Below are 18,503 nucleotides of genomic sequence, written 5' to 3'. Positions count from 1 at the left end.
GTGAAGAGTGTTCCTATTAGTAACTACCTTTTTTGAGAATATAGCTGTTGAAGTAAAAATATTAATGGCTTGCTTTCGCATACCCTTAAGATGTAGCTAATTTGGTGCACCAGTCGAGACTACAAATGGAGGCCTAACTTTTATTAATCCTCAACAGCTACTGTAGCAGTCTACTTGAAATCATTTTATGGTTTAGAAGTGCACAATCATTACACTGTAAATCTTAATGAAGTGAAAAAGTGGTGCCATAGTCTCAGGGCAAGCTCCTCAAATATAATTAATTGTCTTTAATTTCTCCCGGTTATAGAGAAAGCTTTGGCCAAGAGCATCATGTTTGTAACCATATTCCCACAACCCCAGACAGATTTTGCTTTATGGATCTACTGTACATTAATGTGCTGTACCTATATATCTGTCTACTGGTAGTTTGGGCTGGAGACATCCTAACACCCCCTTTTCCAACAGCCTCAGTGAGTTGTATCACTCCACATGTAAGTAAGGATCATTTGAAGATAGAACAGTATCAATCCCTGATTCAGTAAAGGAGTAGCATACATGTATTGTAGGACCAGTGGAGAGAGTGTAACGTAGTTACAGTAAACAGATATTGGTGTCTGTCATTACCACTGTCTGTAACTTATGGGTTGGAGATGGGCTAGAGAAATCACTGAGTTGCTGACCATGGACATCTGGAGACCTGGATTATGTTTCTAGTTTTTGAACTTTTATGAACAAAGGTGATCATTGGTAAATAACTTAATTCCAATGTGACCCAAATTGAAAACATTTGCTATGTTAGTCTATGAACAGTAACATTTTGTATGTTGTGGTCAGTCAGTGTTTAGGCGCATTTATTACCAGTCACTGTTGTTTCCTCTCTCTAACTATATTGTCTCCATTGAACTATTTAGAGCATTTATGGTTGAAATGCTTCTTTCATAAATGCAAAACAACTATGAAAATTAGCGCAGTTATGTGGAAATGTTAACCGGTTTTGCTTGTTTCTTCATGTGTATTGAACAAAATATTTATTCTGAAATCAACATGTTCTCCTTTTTTGTTGAGGCCATGCTGGGTGCTGACTGCTTACTTGTATCAAATCATCTACCTTGTGTGTTGCCCTTTGCTCCAGCTTATGCTTGGTACCCCTGTAATTGCTAGCCTGTCTTGTGGACAATCAGCAGCATTGGTGTATCGCTTTAATTAGTATATAGTTTCTAAGAAGTAAAACATTTCTGCAGTCCTAAAGAACTACCTTTGGCTTTCAAGAGCATTATGCCCATGTACACTGATAATAATACTGCAAATCCTGTTAGACATTATTAGGCTAACCCAGTAAAGCCACACATAGCCAGCCAGGGACTTAGATGGGGAGTAGTGCACTTGTAGTTCTGACCCTGCCACGTAAATTGCAGAAATATGTGATATGTCAAAATGTCTAAATGCAGACTGTAATATATTTATCCTTGCGATCCAGACAGACCATCGGTAGTCCTCTTGTAGTGAATTCTGAGAAGATAATTGGGTCTCTCGATATTGAAATGCTTGTGTAGGATCCACTCCTTGAACTCCCTTAGATTTATGATTCACTGAAACACCCAGGTTTTGCTCTGAAAATCTGTGGGGTGAAAAGTTGTTAGGCAAATTATCTGCATAGATGTTATTGCTTTATTCTGCATCTTCCTCCTAAAAAAAGAAACTCTGGTTTGAAATGCTTAACTGTGTATTAGAGCCATGCATCAGAATCACAACCCTCCAGTTGTGAACAAACTACCTTGGCCTTCCTTACGGATGTACACAGGAATCAGGGATTAACTCTACTGAATATCCTATTAGGAATGTTTGATCAGTGCTAGCCCCTTCATTTGATAAATACCCACTCCCTACCCCCCCCCCCACCTGTAGCTCACCAACTCTTAAGAATTTTCATTGATTGACTGCCTTTCATGAACTGTCATTCTTTCTTGTAGTCCCACAAAATCATCCCCATAAATGTCACATTTTGGGATCGGTGTTGGCGGGGTAGGACACCCTGCCCTCTAGGTAAGATCTGTGACATTCTACCATTAGGCCCTTGCATAAATTTGTCAGGAGCTTTAAGCAGGCAGGCTGGCACATACACCATCATCTTTGATTATGGAATCCTTACAGAGACCCTCAAGTGAATGATGTCCTCAGGATTCAACATATCCTCCAATGCAGGCCTCGGACCTCATTTCTGGGAATTAATTGGGCCCTCCTTGCTCTTTTGTATCGTAGGCTTTTTTTGTCTTTGGACTGTCTGACTGCATGGTCTTACCTGTGGGTGTATGATTCATCTGAGACATTGAAGGCAATTTGACCTTCCTCTGAGGTTGGGGGACCCTCCTCCTTGGTGGCATAAAGTCTGTCTGGTTGAGCTGTCTCATTAGAGCGCTTTAAGTGTGAGTTCTGCACATCAGCTAAAATTCCATACATAGGATGATACAAAGACATCTGCATGATAAATGAAGTCAGTTTTACATTTGCCCTTGCTATATACAGGCCTTCTCAGAATTCTCAGACCCCTCAATGATCCTGGCAGATTTCTTGTTGTCTTCTCTCCTTTGCGGGGTGACAATTAAGCCTTTCTGCTGTTTGCCAAATGGTCCAAGCATACAAGACTACGTGCTTCACTAGCACTTACACTATTGCCTATGGCCTTTCGATAGCTGCTGATCCACAATATACAATGCAAATAGCTCCGAACTGTGCATATCCTTCGAATATTAATTTGTGTTTAATATTTTCTGTTGACCAAGATGGTCATTGATTCTGATTATGGCAGGATATATTTGTGTATGATTCAAATGTTGTGTCCCAAAATTGATTATTAGTTTTTACAAGTGAGTTAATTTGCCTTACTTGTAATCCTAGGGATCCCTTATGGTTATTATCATTAAATTCAAGATTACCATCTTCGTCTCCTTGCCAAATCGTAAAAGTAGCAGTGAGCATAGTCAAAAAAAGTGAGCTTCATTAAATTGCATTGTTCGCCTAGACGTTGGTGCACTTTGGCCACCTTAAAACAACTGCGTCAAAATTTCCTATATTTCCGCTTTAAAATTAGGAATTAAATAATTTTCTGCCTGGTGGTTCAATAAATCAGAAGTTAATTTTACTTGAATTTAATTTTCACTTCAAAAAAGTGTTACCTTTTTACTAAGTTTTGGTTAAAATGTATTTTGGAAAGTGAGTGTTCTTTGTTATGGAGAACTTTCTCTAGTAAGTTACCATTCCTTTTTTAAGCCTTTGTGGGGTCTGACAGATCGAGGTTTTGCAAATGTATGTGTGTAGGAATTGTACCTTGTAAATCTAGTTAGAGAGCAATGGAGTGCTGAACAATGCATGGGCCTGAGATATGATTCAGGATCATCTACACGGAGGGCTGCTGTTCACAACAGAGTCCTATTGTATGGGTGGGGAAACGGTCAGAACAACACAGGCTAAGCCATGCATGTCCGACCAACGCAAGCATAACCACACTTGCCTTAACCACTCATATGCCTTAACTACGCAGATGTGTGGTTAAGGCAGTGCCGCGGTCTAGTTGCCAAGCGGATGGGCAGAAGGGGTAGAAAGGTAGATGAAGGACAATCAGGAATAAGGCGAGGACGTTATGAGGTAAGTGGGGCTGGGCCAGGTCTTGGGATGGGGGGTAGTTTTTCAGGGTTGGTGTATGTTTTAGGACTCAGGAAGGGGTCGGGTTGTTTGTAGGGCACATTTTTTAGAACTCAGGGTGTGAGGCTGGGGTCAGGGTAGTTTTTAGGGTGGGGCAGTGTTTAGGGCCAATGGTGGTGGAAAAGTGACAGTTTACACGGGAGGGGGCAGTTTTAGACCTTAGGACGGTGGGCAGGGTCGGGGTCGTTTAGGGATGTAGGCAACTGTTTTTATGGCTCGGGCGGGGGGGCCTGGTGTCAAGGTATTTTTTGGGGTGTGAGTATAAATTTTTGGGCTCGGGGCAGAGGAAAAAGGGACAGTTTACATGCAGGGGTATGATCTTTAGCACGCATGTCCCTTTGCCCAGCATGTCTTTACCACGAAATTGGGTGGTAAAGGCACCCGTGGTAAAGGCACGGTCGTGGTAGAGACCACGTGATACAGGCATGCATTGTACCATCATAGAACTGTGTGGGTGATATAGTGAAATCTGAAACTATAGAACATTCGTTTCTTTCTGTATCTGAGAAGAATTAAGGACGTTTTGATGTTTATTTTGCTTCTGACAAGGATGAGAAGGTCCTTCTTCTGTTTTAACCCTTTATGTAGTTTTGTCCAGTCTGATGACATGGCTTCTTGTAACCACCCTTTATGTAGTTTTGTCCAGTCTGATGACCTGGCTTCTTATATCCACCTGAGAAATCTAGATATTTTCTTTGTGGTAGTTAACTTCTTCCATTACAATGGTCGTCTAATGAAATATCAGAGAGTAATAGACCATGCACAGACATGCACCAAACTGCTTCTCTAGATGAAGTAAGCAGAAAATGTATGTATCTACTTTCTTATCTGAAATCAGGGCTATCCGTCTTTAATATTGTGTTCCTTTGTGTGATATTACATTCCACTTGCTTGGTGTAAAAAGAAAATAGTACAGTTCTGGTGTTTTTGTGTGTAAATTCTATATTTTCTTTTTCTTCTGCAGCCACTCTTTTGAATATTTCTGGGTTTATTGAGCGGTTATGCAAGCTTGCAACAAGGAAAGTATCTGATACAACAGGCCCTTCTAGTTTCCTACAAGAGTTGGAGGAGTGGTATACATGGCTAGACAATGCACTGGTGTTGGATGCCTTGATGCGTGTTGCCAGTGAAGAAGCAGAGAGCAGCACAGGTACTTGGTCTAGAGGTACCTTGCTTATGTTTTGTATATTTTCCTTTGTGAGAGCCTTTCTGCATACAGTTTTCCCATAGACTTCTCTACTTGCCCTATTAGCCGATAAAGTGAATGTCTTTAATATTAACCTCTATGTAGGTTTTTTCATTATTGCTTTCTATGGTACTGTGAGACACCCACTTCGACGACGGGGAATGATTCAAGCATATGAATCTATGATAGATACCATTACTGGAGAACTACAGTTCCAGGTAAGTAACTTATTTTCTTCTCACTAATATGGATAGCTTTCCTGGAGAAATTCTATCCTATCCTACCCAGAAGGGTATTGGACTGTGGTGAAGGGGGAAGGTAACAGGTTCTGTTTTGTTCCCCGCTGTTGATGATGAATGCTAGACTTGGGAAAGGTTAAATGCACTTCTCAGGTGTGCCTCCAGGTGGACTTGGGGGTGGGGTGGGGGTTGCACTGATCCACCAGGAGCATGATTTCTGTTTATACTATCAGCTTCAGGCCCCTGACTGCGTAACTACTCTACTGGGCTGAGGAGCTCAATAAAACACCATAGTGCTGATGGAAGAACCTTGTACTGGACCAGTGACTCTCAAACTGAGGGTCTGTTGCGGGCTGAATTTTGGTGGTTCATGGACGTTTAAGCAATAAATAAAAATGGCTTTAATTTCTGTATTTATTTTGTCACATTTGCTGCGCTACAGAGACGAAAGCCAACTGTCAGGCTATGGCTTCGGACAAAATTGCTGCTTATGTTTTTTAACATGGGGATTGTTTAAAAAAAACAAAAGAAAAAAAAAACTCCTCACTTTGCTGTCGGAAAAAAAAGTAAAGTGAATTAGGTTACAATCTTGATGGAGTACAGTGTGTGAAAGGGAAAGATGTAGTATGTAATTTTGTGTAGAACAAAATGTAAATACAAGTAAGCTCTGTATTCATTCAGCAGTTCAGAAAGCAAAAAATTAAGAGTATTTTTTGTAATTCTGAAGTGTTGTCGAAACAAACATTTTAATAGGATCACAACAAAGCAAGACACTTTTTCTTGGTGATGTGCAATTAGAAGTATTCACTGAAACCCGATTTCCACATGTCATTTGTGTGCGATATTGTTATTATCAGTAGAACTGTATGTCTGTGTAAATTTAGTGGCCATTTCAACAAAAAATTGGCTGTATTAAATGACAGTGTGCTAATCCACGATGCTTTAGTTGCATTAAAAAAAAAAAAACAGCCTCATGTCTATAAAAGCTAGGAGGGTCGCAAAAGTTTATCATGCTGAAAAGTCTGTCTCGGTTCTAAAAAGTGTGGGAAGCACTAGACTAGGTAATTTGACCCTGCCAAAGAAATTGCAGGAAATAGCAGTCGGGAATACGATGGGGACTTTCAATGGGTCATTGAACTCCCAGAAGTAGATTATTACAAAAATATTTCTCCTGTTTTTCACAAGAAAACAATAGCTCAGAAAACATTTTTTGTTTCAGGGCAGAAGGAATAATTGTTCCTATGGTCTTCAGCACTGCGACTTCTGTGTCTAGTGTGTCGCCCTGCTGCTGGGAAACGTTTAACAGCTGCGGTCATTGTCATTGATTTAGGGGAGTTCTGTTTGGAAGCCTTTTTCAGTCTGTCACACCCAGGTATCCCTCGTAAGCACTCACCAGGCAGGCAGAAATGTGCCGGTCTTCCCCTTCCCCTAGTTCTAGATAGTGGGAAAAGGGATAATTCTCACATACGGTTCCTCTAAGGGAGTTAGCTACTTTGCTGATAACTCACAGATTTTTCTGCTGCTCCTAAAGCAGAAGAACCCACTGAACTTAGACAGTTTCTTGATATTGGCCTGCCTGAAGCCTTGGCTCCTTTAGGAGCCTTGGAAATTCGGACAGCCAATTGAACATCTGCTTCCTCACCCAGATCCCGTAAAAAGTGGCTGAGCACTTTACTGAATATTAACTAAGCTATAACTATGCTGTCCGGTTTTAGGTTTAAACCTATAATAACTGATAAAACCCCACCGAAAGGGAAATAGCCCTCACCAGTGTAAATATATAAGCACTGAAAAAACACCTGTACAACCAAAAACTAAATCTCATTCCAAGAAAGGAAAAGGAGAGTGAAAGAGTCATTTTTTTCTTCCTGAAGGGGCCAATACAATGTAACTTTGTTATACAAGCTAGCAGCAAGAAAGATTGGCTAACATTATTTTGCTTGAGTTTTGTTGTTTAGGGATGTAATTAAAATATTGTTTTTTATTTCTTTTGCTTTTTTCAGATTTGTGGCCTTTGGTCTAAAGATGCAGGGTTTAGAAGCATGTTTTAGGTCTTGTTTAATTATTTTGTAAACTGTATAGAATCAGGAAATATCAAATCATATTTGATATTTCGGCTGTGTTTGATTCTTTCACTGATATGTAAAATGGCTGGTTTCATAACAATCTTTCCCAATATGTGCCATCACATTTACCCACAGAGAATGGGTAAAAACCCTTGATACATCAGCCCCCAGTTTCTTGTGAGTTAGTATTGATAGGTGAATTGCCAACACCTCAGGCTTTAAACATTTAACGCAAGGTACAGTGACAAGTATATGTGAAAAGAGTGCTATCACCAAGCATCTGGGATAGTGATGAAAACATGATACTAGACTTTTAGGAAACCTGGAACGCAGTGTCACTTGAAATGCTGCTGCAAAAAGATTCTTTCCAAGTTCAACAAATATTGAAGTGGTATTGTTTGTATTTGCAGTGATTCAGCTATGTATATGAAAAATGTGTATGATGACCAGTCAAAATCGATACCTGAGCTGAAGTGCTTCCCTGTAACAGATCTTTGCTACTTGTTAGATGGTATGCTGAAAGCATCTTTACAATCTTCAGACTTAATGAAGAATGCTATTGACTTATTAGTCCATTTTGATGCACTGTTTTGTTATGCGCTGGATCTAAAACGCAACTATTTCTCATTTTATACTTTGTGCGGCATCAAAGAGTCTTCCCAACTGTGTCACTTAGTTGATGGTTCTCTTTCCAAGGGAAGGGGCTGTAAATGCTATATTATCCATGTGGCAACCGTTTACAGAATCTTTGCTGAGTGATGATGCCAAAGGCAAGACATGTGATGAGCTTTGGTGGCATATTGATAGTGATATGAAAAAAAAACTCTACTGCATACTTAGATTTTTACAGGAAAAAATAACTGCTGTAGTGGACATAATAAAAAAACTAGAGTCTGAAAGCACTCTTGTCTGACAAGTGTTCCGCATAATTGGTGTAGATGTGAAACCCCTCATTGAGAGTAGGCTGGGTGACACATTTAGTGTATTTGGCACTGCAACATGTTCCATGTTAGAGTGCTTGCCACTTGGTAAGCAAAGCAATGTTTAAGAGAAATTCAGAAACTTTTATTTTACAATGTATGAGAAATAGCTTGCAATGATGCATAGAAATGTCCCTTCGCCAACCATGGCATTTGAAGTCAATGAAACCTCACTGTGGTACTCTGTACATGTTCTAGATCCCTTCAGTAAAGGGAATCTTCTCCGTAGTTTCAAAAGAGCTGCTTCATTTTTTTACTGCTTTAATAACTCTGAGGGCATAAGCGCCCAATTCAAGGCAAATGTTGCAGAACCTGTCCAGAGATTTGAATCTTCAAGTGCACCAGTATTGGCATTGAAAGCTATGTCAGTGACCAGAGTTAGCAAATTGTGTACTGGCTGTTCTGGCGTTGCCGTCTCAAGTGCCAATGTTGAGAAGGCCTTTTCACAGAAAAAAGTTTACATGGGAAGGAAAGAGCGAGCGTACATGACCAAAGACTCACTGAAGAAGTATTCTATGGTGTACTACAATCAGTCCAAAAGTATTTGGACCCCGTATACACTGTACGTACACTGTCTATATACCTTACACTATCAGTGCAGAAAGCAAGCAATAATAAAAGCAAAACAATCCATAAACACCGGATAAACACCGTTTCTGATGTTTTTAATGGTGTGAACATGTGTAACCACTGTTTTTTTAAGGTATTGAAATCACTTGAAACACTGTAAAAACCCCACCAGAATTTACCAAAAATAGAAACTGAAAACCGGAAAGCCTAGCTATAACTAAGCTTTGCCTAGCAGTGAGAATGTTGTGATTAACTTGCTGGTTCTCCAAGAAGACCCTTGTCGATGACCAGACCCGCCCCCAATGTTACAGCCTCCCCCAGCTGGGGTCCACTTTAATTAGTGAGGAGCATCGCCATTCCGTGGTCAGAACTCATTTAGTACTGTCCAGGAAGCAAATCATACCCCTGCATCCACCCAGACAAGATTTGTAGCGAAATTAGGGTATCACAGGCCTAAACTTGCTACGTGATATCAAGGATCTTTTATGAGGGGCCTAGTAATATCCAGACGCTTGTCCAGGTCTTTAACAAGTTTAAAAAGAAAAGTCACCATCTTGCCATCAATTTCTGGCTTTCCCTTCCAAGAGGGATGAAGGCATTCCGGCGGCCTCAGAACCCTTGTCCAAAGGCTTGTAGAGTCTGCTTGCCACATACTGGCTCCATTAGGAAGTCCTGGGATGATAAAGGTCTTTAGTCTCTAGTATTTCAGACCTGAGATCCAGATCCAGCAGAAAAGCTTGGAGCCGTATGGGTCTAGTCAACAGATGCTAGGACTATATTCTGTTCCTGATTCTGCTTCTGAGGCGGCCTTGCCTGAGATGTTTCCGGATCCCTGCCCAGGCGCCGAACCTGGCCTTTAATCAGGCTATCGTCCTGTTCCTCAGCTATGGTATTAATACAGAATGTATGTGTTCTAAGTTGTTTAATTACTTTTACAACTCAGAAACTCTGTAGGCCCATACCTGACATAGAGCAAACTCCATTCACATGCTCTCTACACAGTTAAATAGGGTGCCTCCTTACCTGGGACTAACGTGCTGAATGCACTTGCAACACACCCACTGCTTGTCCAGAGAAAAGAGTTGTTGTGGTTTTCAGGCTTAGGTGGAGAAGCAAGGAAAAGGCGGAACAAACCACAGGATGTGCTAGTTATAAGGCTTCCTGATGCTGAGAGCGGCTGAGCTCTGGCCTGCCTCTGCAGCCTCTGTATGGTTGTGGAGCCAGCCTAGAGATGGGACTGCTGAAGCTGCACGATGGTGGAACCTGGTGGTAGCTGGAATCAAGGTGCTCAGCAGATATGCCTGAGTGGTGTGCCAAGCCGTGCACTGATCGGAGGGAAAAAGAGACTTCTGATGCTTCTATCTGGTGACATTGCTGCCCTATCCCTTCATAACCTTCTGGCAGGGCCTGAGAATGTCCATGACATATAAACAAAATGATCACTCTGAGGTGAGTGCGAACTGGACAGAGCAGGCTGTCCTAGAGAAATACACTAATGGTGCTAGTGTGGAACTATACAACTAAAGCAAGCCAAGTTGGCCTGGGGGCTGTTGAAGATTTGGCCTCCTGACCATGACACAATGGAAAGCCAGTTTTGTCAACCCACTTTGTGAACTTAATTGGCTGCTCGAACAGGAAGAAAAGATTAGATGGCAATGGTTGAGCAACAGGATGAATAGGAACTGAAACCTCTGATTGGTGGTTGTACATGATTGTGAACTGTTTTCTGCGGATGGAAAATGTGGTGTGTATTTTTTTTTTTTGTCAGTCTGTTCTGTATTTACAAAATGCTGAGTTAGGAATAAGAGGCCTGCATAATTCTCACCTGCGGGGTTGCCATAGAATCTATCACTTGCTCAGGGCTGCATTAGCAATCAAAGAAAAATGTATTCATAGCATGTGTGGCTGTAAATGCACATGCCATCTAGTAGTGGGCTCTGCAAGTTGTTTTTCCTAAAAGAAGAATTTGGAGTCATGAGATTTGCTGTGACTCCTCCCTTGATTCACAATGTGCATGGGCACCAACTACATCTTACACTATTTTTTTCCTGCCATTGGGTTTGGATGTGCACTGAGAGGGCTCTGAGTTTGTTGTGTTCTTTACACATTTTATTTGCGTGACTCTGTTCCATTCCAACAATGGCGTTTCGGAAGAACAATCTGCGTTTTGGCTGCTATCATTCTACTTCCCCATACACCACAGGTGCAAAGCCGATCAAGTGTCTCTTCACCCGTCCTGGGGAAGATCTTGGCGAAGAAGAACCATAGACTATGGAGGCCCTTTTGGAGCCGACACAGATGAAACAGGGACGGAGCACAAGCCCTCTTCCATTTCTTCCACCCCCCCCCCCCCCCCCCCATCTCTGTAACCAGCTCCACTACAATGACCACACCCACCACCTCTACCAGTCACTTGTGGAGTCCTCACTCCCCTTTTAGGATCCAGGCAGTCCATATGTCCAGCCCTTGGGGTTGACTGGTAACCCCTGGGAAGACTATAAAATTGACTACCCAATCTGACCTCACCCCGTCCCCAATTTCCCCCAAGCGATCCTGCGTTGGACCAACAACCAGAAAGGGAATGTCCCAGAAAGGGAATGTCCCCTGTGAGGTTATTCAGAGGGCTGCTGGATACTGCCCAGTTCTTAACCTTGCTTAAGGGCATGCTCAAATCTGCCAAAGAAATGTTCTTGGTGCCTTGCTTGAGTTGTAATGCCTAGGTTTAAGAAAAAATATGCACCCTCACCTTGTGACCCTATCTACATCAAGGGCCCAGTTACCCTGACTCAAGAGAGCCCTTCCCAAGCTTTAAGCAATGTCACTCCACCTGACAGAGTGCAAAAAAACATGAATGCTGCTGGTAAGTGGGTATCAGTAAGGGCAGCCACACACTGGCACATAGGCACCTCTGTTAGACTCCTTTCCAGGTATGAAAGTGTTGAGTGGGTTGGGATGCAGGAACTTGTGAAATACCTCCCATAAGAATACTGAAAGAGGGGGAGGAGATAGTTTTGAGGGTGAGGCCATTTCAAACACCTACATTCATTGCATGCTAGATGCTGTAGGCACAACCTCCAGGGGCTTTAACACCGGTGCCCTCCTCAAACGACATGCCTGGCTTTGCATTTTCAGGTTCAAACCTGTAGTCCAGCATCTCCTCAACCTCCCGTTCGACGGGGAGCATCTTTGACCCCTAAGTTGACAATATGCTATACACAAAAAGGACAAAAGCTTACCAAGTATGTGGGTGCCCTGAAAACTCCAACACAAGAGATTCCTTTTACCAACAGCAGCCCTAGGGAGGACCCAACGCCACTCCACCAGACCAGTCACAGTCTTATCAAAGACAGCAGCACACCTTTCACCAGCAGGCTAGCACAGTGGGGGGTTGTGTACAGTGTTAACAACAGACAGAAGGGCAGAGGTGGCTCTTGTAGAAAAAAAAAAGCTATGTCTCGAAGCAGTGACTTCCCTCCTCCACCCCCCAATAACACGTCATCTGTCAGGAGAGAATGCTAGATTTCCCAAGTCACTGACAAGAAAATATACCAGACTGGTTGGTTTTAGAGGAGGAAGGCTGGACGTCTGCCAAGATCTTCTCACAACTCCTCCCCGCATCCCACCCCATACACGTCTTCAGCAGAGACCATCTATGCCTTTTCTAGGAAGAGGTACAAGAAATCCTTCAGAAAGGGGCAATTGAGATAGCGCGTTCACCCCACAGGAAAAGGGCATTTTCTCTCTTTACATCTAGTCTGAACATTTCAACATGACAACCTTTCTGGGCATCTTCTTTCTGCTCCAACACATCATTTACATGATGGCACTTGATGTCAAGAACGCTAACTTTCACAAATTCATTCACCCTGCCCATCACCATTACCTTTGCTTTGTGGTAAGTGAGCATTCCTTATGTGCCACCTATCTCTTGTCACTGTCCGTGTAACAATATGTGGCGAGGGGGTTTCCAAGATGGTGTCCCTAGGGTGTGGTTCCTGGGGAAAGGTTTGAGTGAAGAATCTGGGTGGGGGAAGGAATCAATGTGCCTGTGTCCCCCCCTGCAGAGAGACCCCGTATGCCGTTGGTTCTAAAGGGTTTCTATAGTCCTAGACAGGCAGGAGAAATTCAGTCCACAGTTCATCTTATGCAGATCCCTAAGCTCACCCAGGGAACCAGGTAACATACAGATGTGTTAGTCAATAAAGCCACTCATTGGCTTCGAGAGGTCGGGCATTGTTATTCTATTATTAGGAGTGACCTTGTGAGTGCAGAGAGGATATCCTTCCTGAGGAATCACATGCCAGGGTGAAAGTCTTTTTTTTTCGCATAGGGACTTGGTTGATGGCATTATGGCCCAAGGCATGCTGGGTAGTGGTGCCTCCCAGGTTCTTAAAGTGATAGGCTCCTTTCTTTTGTCCTTGTTAAATGTAAGCCTACAGGCTGCATTATTACATTCTTATCCAATTCATATTGCTATGTTTTTAAATTGAAAGATGCTACAATATAGTTTTAAATCTATAATAAGAGCTTTTTATTTGAATATTCATGAAAAATGAGAACTGTGCTTCCATTCAATAGGTATACTTTAATGATTCATGTACAAAGACATTCTTTGATGCTAGTTTCATGAGATTGAACCATTTAATGGTGTTCCGGGGTCCATGCAAATGGTGGTGAAATTATTGAAGCATTTATGATTTTAAGAAAGATTTTTATAATGCAGAACCAAGACTATAGGTACATAACTGTGAGAAGCTGGGTTTCTGTTGCAGTAACCACCCCACTTTTTGCCAGACTACTGATGCACTTTGACTTGATGTGCCCTGGGTCCCTACCAATCAGGTTCCCATGGCTTGTGGTCTTTCCCCAAAACTGTGCCCAATTGGCATCTCTGGCCACAGGTCAGCCCCTGGTAAATGGTACCACAGGTACCCAGGGCACTGTCACCAGGGAAGACCTCTAAGGACTGCAGCACTTATTGTGCCACCTTAAGAGGCCTTGTACCAGTACACTCACACACTGCCTTTGCAGGCTGCGTGTCTTGGTGCAGAACAAAGTGAAGAGTCGACATGGCACACATCCCTGTGTGCCATGCCTACAACCCACTGCCCTGGCATAGATCAGTCACCCCTGTCAAACTTTCTCCAGATGGTCAGTAATCGTGATTTTTGAATGTTTAATCTTTTGGCATAGATCAGTCACCCCTCTAGCTGGGTGCCCTACACCAGTGATGAGGGTACAGGTGCATGAGCCCTGTACTCCTACAGTGTCTAAGTGCATTCTTAGACATTGTAAGTGCAGTGCTGCCATTAAGAGTATATGTTGCTGGGAGTTTTCATTATGAACTCCACAGCACCATAATAGCTGCCCTGAAAACTGAGAAGTTTGGTATCGAACTTCTCAGCACATTAAACCTACACTAATGCCAGTGTGGGATTTAATGAAAAATGCACACAGAGGGCATCTTAGAGATGCCCCCTGAAAAACGACCCTACCACTAGTGTCCAGGCTGAGTGGCTGCTTTCAGCTGCCACCACCAGACATGTTTCTGGACTGCTGGGTCGAGAGCCTGCTGCTCTCGGGGGCCTGAAACAGTGCGCATCCTGGGACGAGGTGACAAGCCTCCTCCCCCAGGATGGGCAGAGTTCACGAAGGGGGAAGCTTTAAAGGCTTGCTGCCTGTGTAAGCTTCCCCAAGCCACTTACTACTTTCAGCAACTGGTCCCCACTGGTTCTGACCCCCATTTTGGGCGAGAGAACCGGCGGGAAAAACAAGTGATGAAGAGAGGTTTGCCCACCTCTGCCAACTTCACCCCTCAGGTGGGGGAGGCGAGGAGAAGCACAACTCTGTCCCCACCATCTTGCAGATGGGGGGACCCAGCCAACCAGGGAAAGGCTTATGCCCCTCTCCCACTGGAGGGTGGCATAATAGGGGGTGTACCCACCCCATTAAAGGGACCTATTGATCCCAACCTTGTACCTACCTGTAACGCCCCTAAATCTTGTATTAAGGGGCACCCCTGAACCTTGCTTCCTGAGACCAGAAGAAACTACAAGAAAAGAAGAAGGACCGAACAGCCGTGTCGAAGCTAACAAGAGGAAGACGCCCACTGACTTGGCCCCAGCCCTACCTGCCTGTCTCCACCTCAAACCTGTTCCTGCGAAATCCCGGTGTGTCCTGCGGCCAGCAACCTCGAAAAACCCCGGAGGACCTGCCTGCCTTTAACCACAAAGACTTGGTCTCCCGTGAACACCAGATTTGTTCATCTCCAACCTCTGGCTTCGGCCGGACACTGAATCTGCAACTGAGGCCACGGGCTGAGCTCGAGTGGGCAAACACCACGAGGTGGTCTACCCGGCGATCCTGACCCGAGGTCCGGTGATGCCTGACCTGCCTCAGACCTCCAGCTGACACCTGCAGGCTAAATCCTGAAAGTCCCCCCCCAACTGCGACCAGGAGCTGGTAAGAAGATCCAACTCCAACAGGCACCCCTGCACCTGACTCCCCACGGCCTGGGTGGCCTAACTGACAGTGCCTAACCAACCCCCAGCATCCCAACTTACCTCTTGAAGTGATGTCACACCCAGAAGACCTTCGTCCCTGAGCCTGCAGTGCCTTTGCAAACCGGAGGTTCCCCATTGCTAACAGGGCTCCCGACGTCCAAACAGCACCCTGTACCCGGCCGCCCTAGTGCTGCTGAGGGTGCACCTTTGGTGCTATTTTGTTTCCCCATTTTCCCTGAGCTAAAGTTCATGAGCTTTTCTCCCACAGCTAAGTGGCCTGCTCGTCAGCAGACACCAACCGCAGGCTCCCTATCCCCCATTGGATAACATAGGGCCTCAGCACTCTGCAACCGGCTGCCCTAGTGCCGCTGAGGGTGTAACAAGAGTGCATCTCTGACCCTGAGTCTACCCCCAGAACCTCAACTACCACTACTGAATACTTACCCTAAAACCGATAACACTATTTTCCTCCATAGGATAACATTGACTGTTTTTCTTGGAAAAGTTTCCAAGTATTGAGTTTGAAAACCTAAAGAAATTCTTTAAATTTGTACTAACTAACAAAAACTTTTTTACGTACCTGTTTACAGGAAATGTCCCAGTGTAGTATCCAGGTATACTACACTGTGTAAGAAAAGTAATCTCAAAAGTAACTTACCTGTAATTTTCCTCAAAATCCTATACAAAGTATATGTACTGTATTCTGAAAAGCATTGCATTATCAGTAACCCTACTTTAATCAATTGAAAGTACATTTACAATTGCAATCCAAACTGTGTTACATTCTGTGTATGTAGTGCAATGCACCTATCACTTACCTGTGCCAGGCTTGCTTGGTTCCAGGAAATAAAATAACAAAGAATATTTTTATACAAAAACAATTGGTCTGAAGTTTAGTCTTTGAGTGTGTGAAATCATTTGCTGATTGAGTGTGCACAACAAATGCTTAACACTGTCCTCTGATAAAGCCTTACTGTTCGACCACACTACCACAAATAGAGAGTAAAGTGCTATCTAACTTTGCCTCTGCCTACCTTTGGGGTTCTATTGGATTCTGTGCATACTATACCTCACTTTGGTATAGTATATATAGAGCCAGCTTCCTACAATAACCTTTTATTTTCCTTCAGTAATTACTCTTCATTTTCCAGTTTAAATGGTAAATTTATATTATAGTTGTGTATTATTTTGACTGTACTACAACTCATATACATCATTCTGATGGATACTTCTGCCTACAGATTCCTCACCTTTAGAACATCCCAGGTGTCAGACTGAATCCGGAAAATAGCTCTTCATGATGGTAGGGGCCTGAAACAGCAGTGTCCCTGTGATGTCACTGGAGCCATAAAGTACCCCTGTTGGCGTATGGACATCAGTTCCCTTTTTTCCACACCACTAACGCTTCTGAAAATCTGTGTTTCCCTCTGGAGCACCATCAGACCCCATGGCTACAATGGCTTTAAACTTCCTAGTTCAGCTGATACCATATCATCAAGTAACCCTCTCTCCGTTCGTGCCTTTGCTGCCATTGACTTGGACTACTACTCAAAAGACAGTGCTGCCCTGAATCTGCAGATTCAACCCTCATGACCGCCACCGCCCCTCAAAACATGATTCTCCAGTCATTCCATCCTCTCCTTCAGTGCCAAATTCTATCTCCAGCTGCGTAATCAACCCAACTGGCATTGCAAATAGTGCTAATAGGGGGAACAACCTTCATCTCCAGCCCCCCAGCAGACATCCAGGTGGCTCCACAAGGGGTGCTTCCCCCTCTTGGACTTTTAAAAACACTCATATACGGAGGCTCTGTGCCTCATAGAAGAGGGCATATTTATGTTTGGGGATTCAGGCCATAACAAAGACCCCAGTCAGGATACCAATTAATGGGATGGGCAGTCCAGGGCATGGACCCAGACTTTGCAGGGCTCAAAGAGTCCAGTGCTCTGTATACCTCACTGGAATGGGAACTGTATTGCCCAACTGGACTTTGTTCACCACAGGTTATCACTTTTTGCACAGTGATTGAAGAAAAAAAGCACTAGAGATGTTGAAATTTCAGCTTCCTTCTGCAGAGTCTAAAGCCAACATTTTATCTGAATTCCTGTATATAGCATCCCATACAACAGAGCCCTTGCTTTCCTTTAACAAAACCGTAACAGAACTGATTCAAGATGTCTAGAAGAAACCTACCACTTCCACCGCAGTTCCCAGGAATATTGCATGCTGTTAGGCAGGCCCCTGAAGAAGCAGTGTTCCTTTCATCACATGTGTCTCCAGAAAGGCTTGCGGTACAAGAATCTTGTTTTAAAAAATTGTTTGCAGGTGCTTTCCTCACTACTGCCTCGGATAGGAAGTCCAAGAAAATGGAGTAATATGCAAAGGTCATCTTCTTGGCGCAAAGCATGGCATTAAGGTCCCTCTACGCCACCTGTCTGCTCTCCTTGGATGATTGGTTCATGCCATCTTGGACACTGCACAAACAGTCCTCTCCAATCTGCTAGACCATCTGCCATCCCACTTTTCAGAGTTAATAGGTGATGGCGGGGCGGCCGCAAAACAAGTAATTCAGTCTGGCCTGGGCACAGCAGACTCTGTTGCCGGAGCCATGAGGACATCCATTTCTGTGTGAAGCCACGCATGTCTGAGGAATTCCGGTTTCACGTGGGATATCCAGATGACTCTTTTGGGACTTCCTATCAACAGTTCCGGTCTCTTTGGCGCAAAGGCTATTTCCGGCTTAGAAAGATTTAAGGAGAACAATGCCAGCGCAAGATCACTGGGCTTGCAAACACAGCAAATAGGTCTACCGCCAATTCAGGAAGTTTTGAGGGTTTTCTAGAGGCTTCTCCTTTTGAGGCCGTCAGCAAGAGTTTCAGCAGCAACAGGAGGCGAACCTGCTGTACAGCAGTATAGAGGCTGGGGAAAAGGAAGAACACAAGCCCTTCCATATCCTCCTCCCCAGCCACTGCAGCGAAGCAGCCCTAGTTCACTCTTGTCAGACCAGAGACTGCAAGTTGGAAGGAGGGGTCTGCTCCTTTCCACTAACATGAAGGGCCATTACTTTGGACCTATGGGTCTTGCAAATTTGGGCAAATGGGTATATCCTACCATTTCAGCAATTCCCCCTCCACCCTCACGCTGCAGACAGACCACCTTCATGTTCTATTGAAGGAGGTGGTGATCCTTTTCCAAAAAGGCACAGTAGAGTTGGCACAAGAGAAGGAACAGGGTCAGGAGTGCTACTCCCGGTACTTCCT

At 43.8% G+C, this 18,503-nt stretch overlaps 1 protein-coding gene across 2 annotated transcripts in view; it reads left to right on the top strand.

Moving 5' to 3' along the window:
• TRPC4AP (transient receptor potential cation channel subfamily C member 4 associated protein) overlaps positions 1–18,503 on the top strand; it is a 749,627-nt gene that overhangs the window by 245,384 nt on the left and 485,740 nt on the right. Inside the window, exon 8 of one of the 2 annotated variants that reach the window (XM_085619014.1) lies at positions 4,664–4,849. In XM_085619014.1, the coding sequence (XP_085475140.1) occupies positions 4,664–4,849 (186 nt within the window). Of the gene's footprint in view, positions 1–4,663; positions 4,865–18,503 lie in introns of both variants that reach the window. The other variant, XM_085619013.1, reaches the window with a different exon arrangement.

Source organism: Triturus cristatus, chromosome 7 (assembly GCF_964204655.1).
Source record: "Triturus cristatus chromosome 7, aTriCri1.1, whole genome shotgun sequence".
Lineage (NCBI taxonomy): Eukaryota > Metazoa > Chordata > Amphibia > Caudata > Salamandridae > Triturus > Triturus cristatus.
This window is presented reverse-complemented; position numbering and strand designations above follow the sequence as displayed.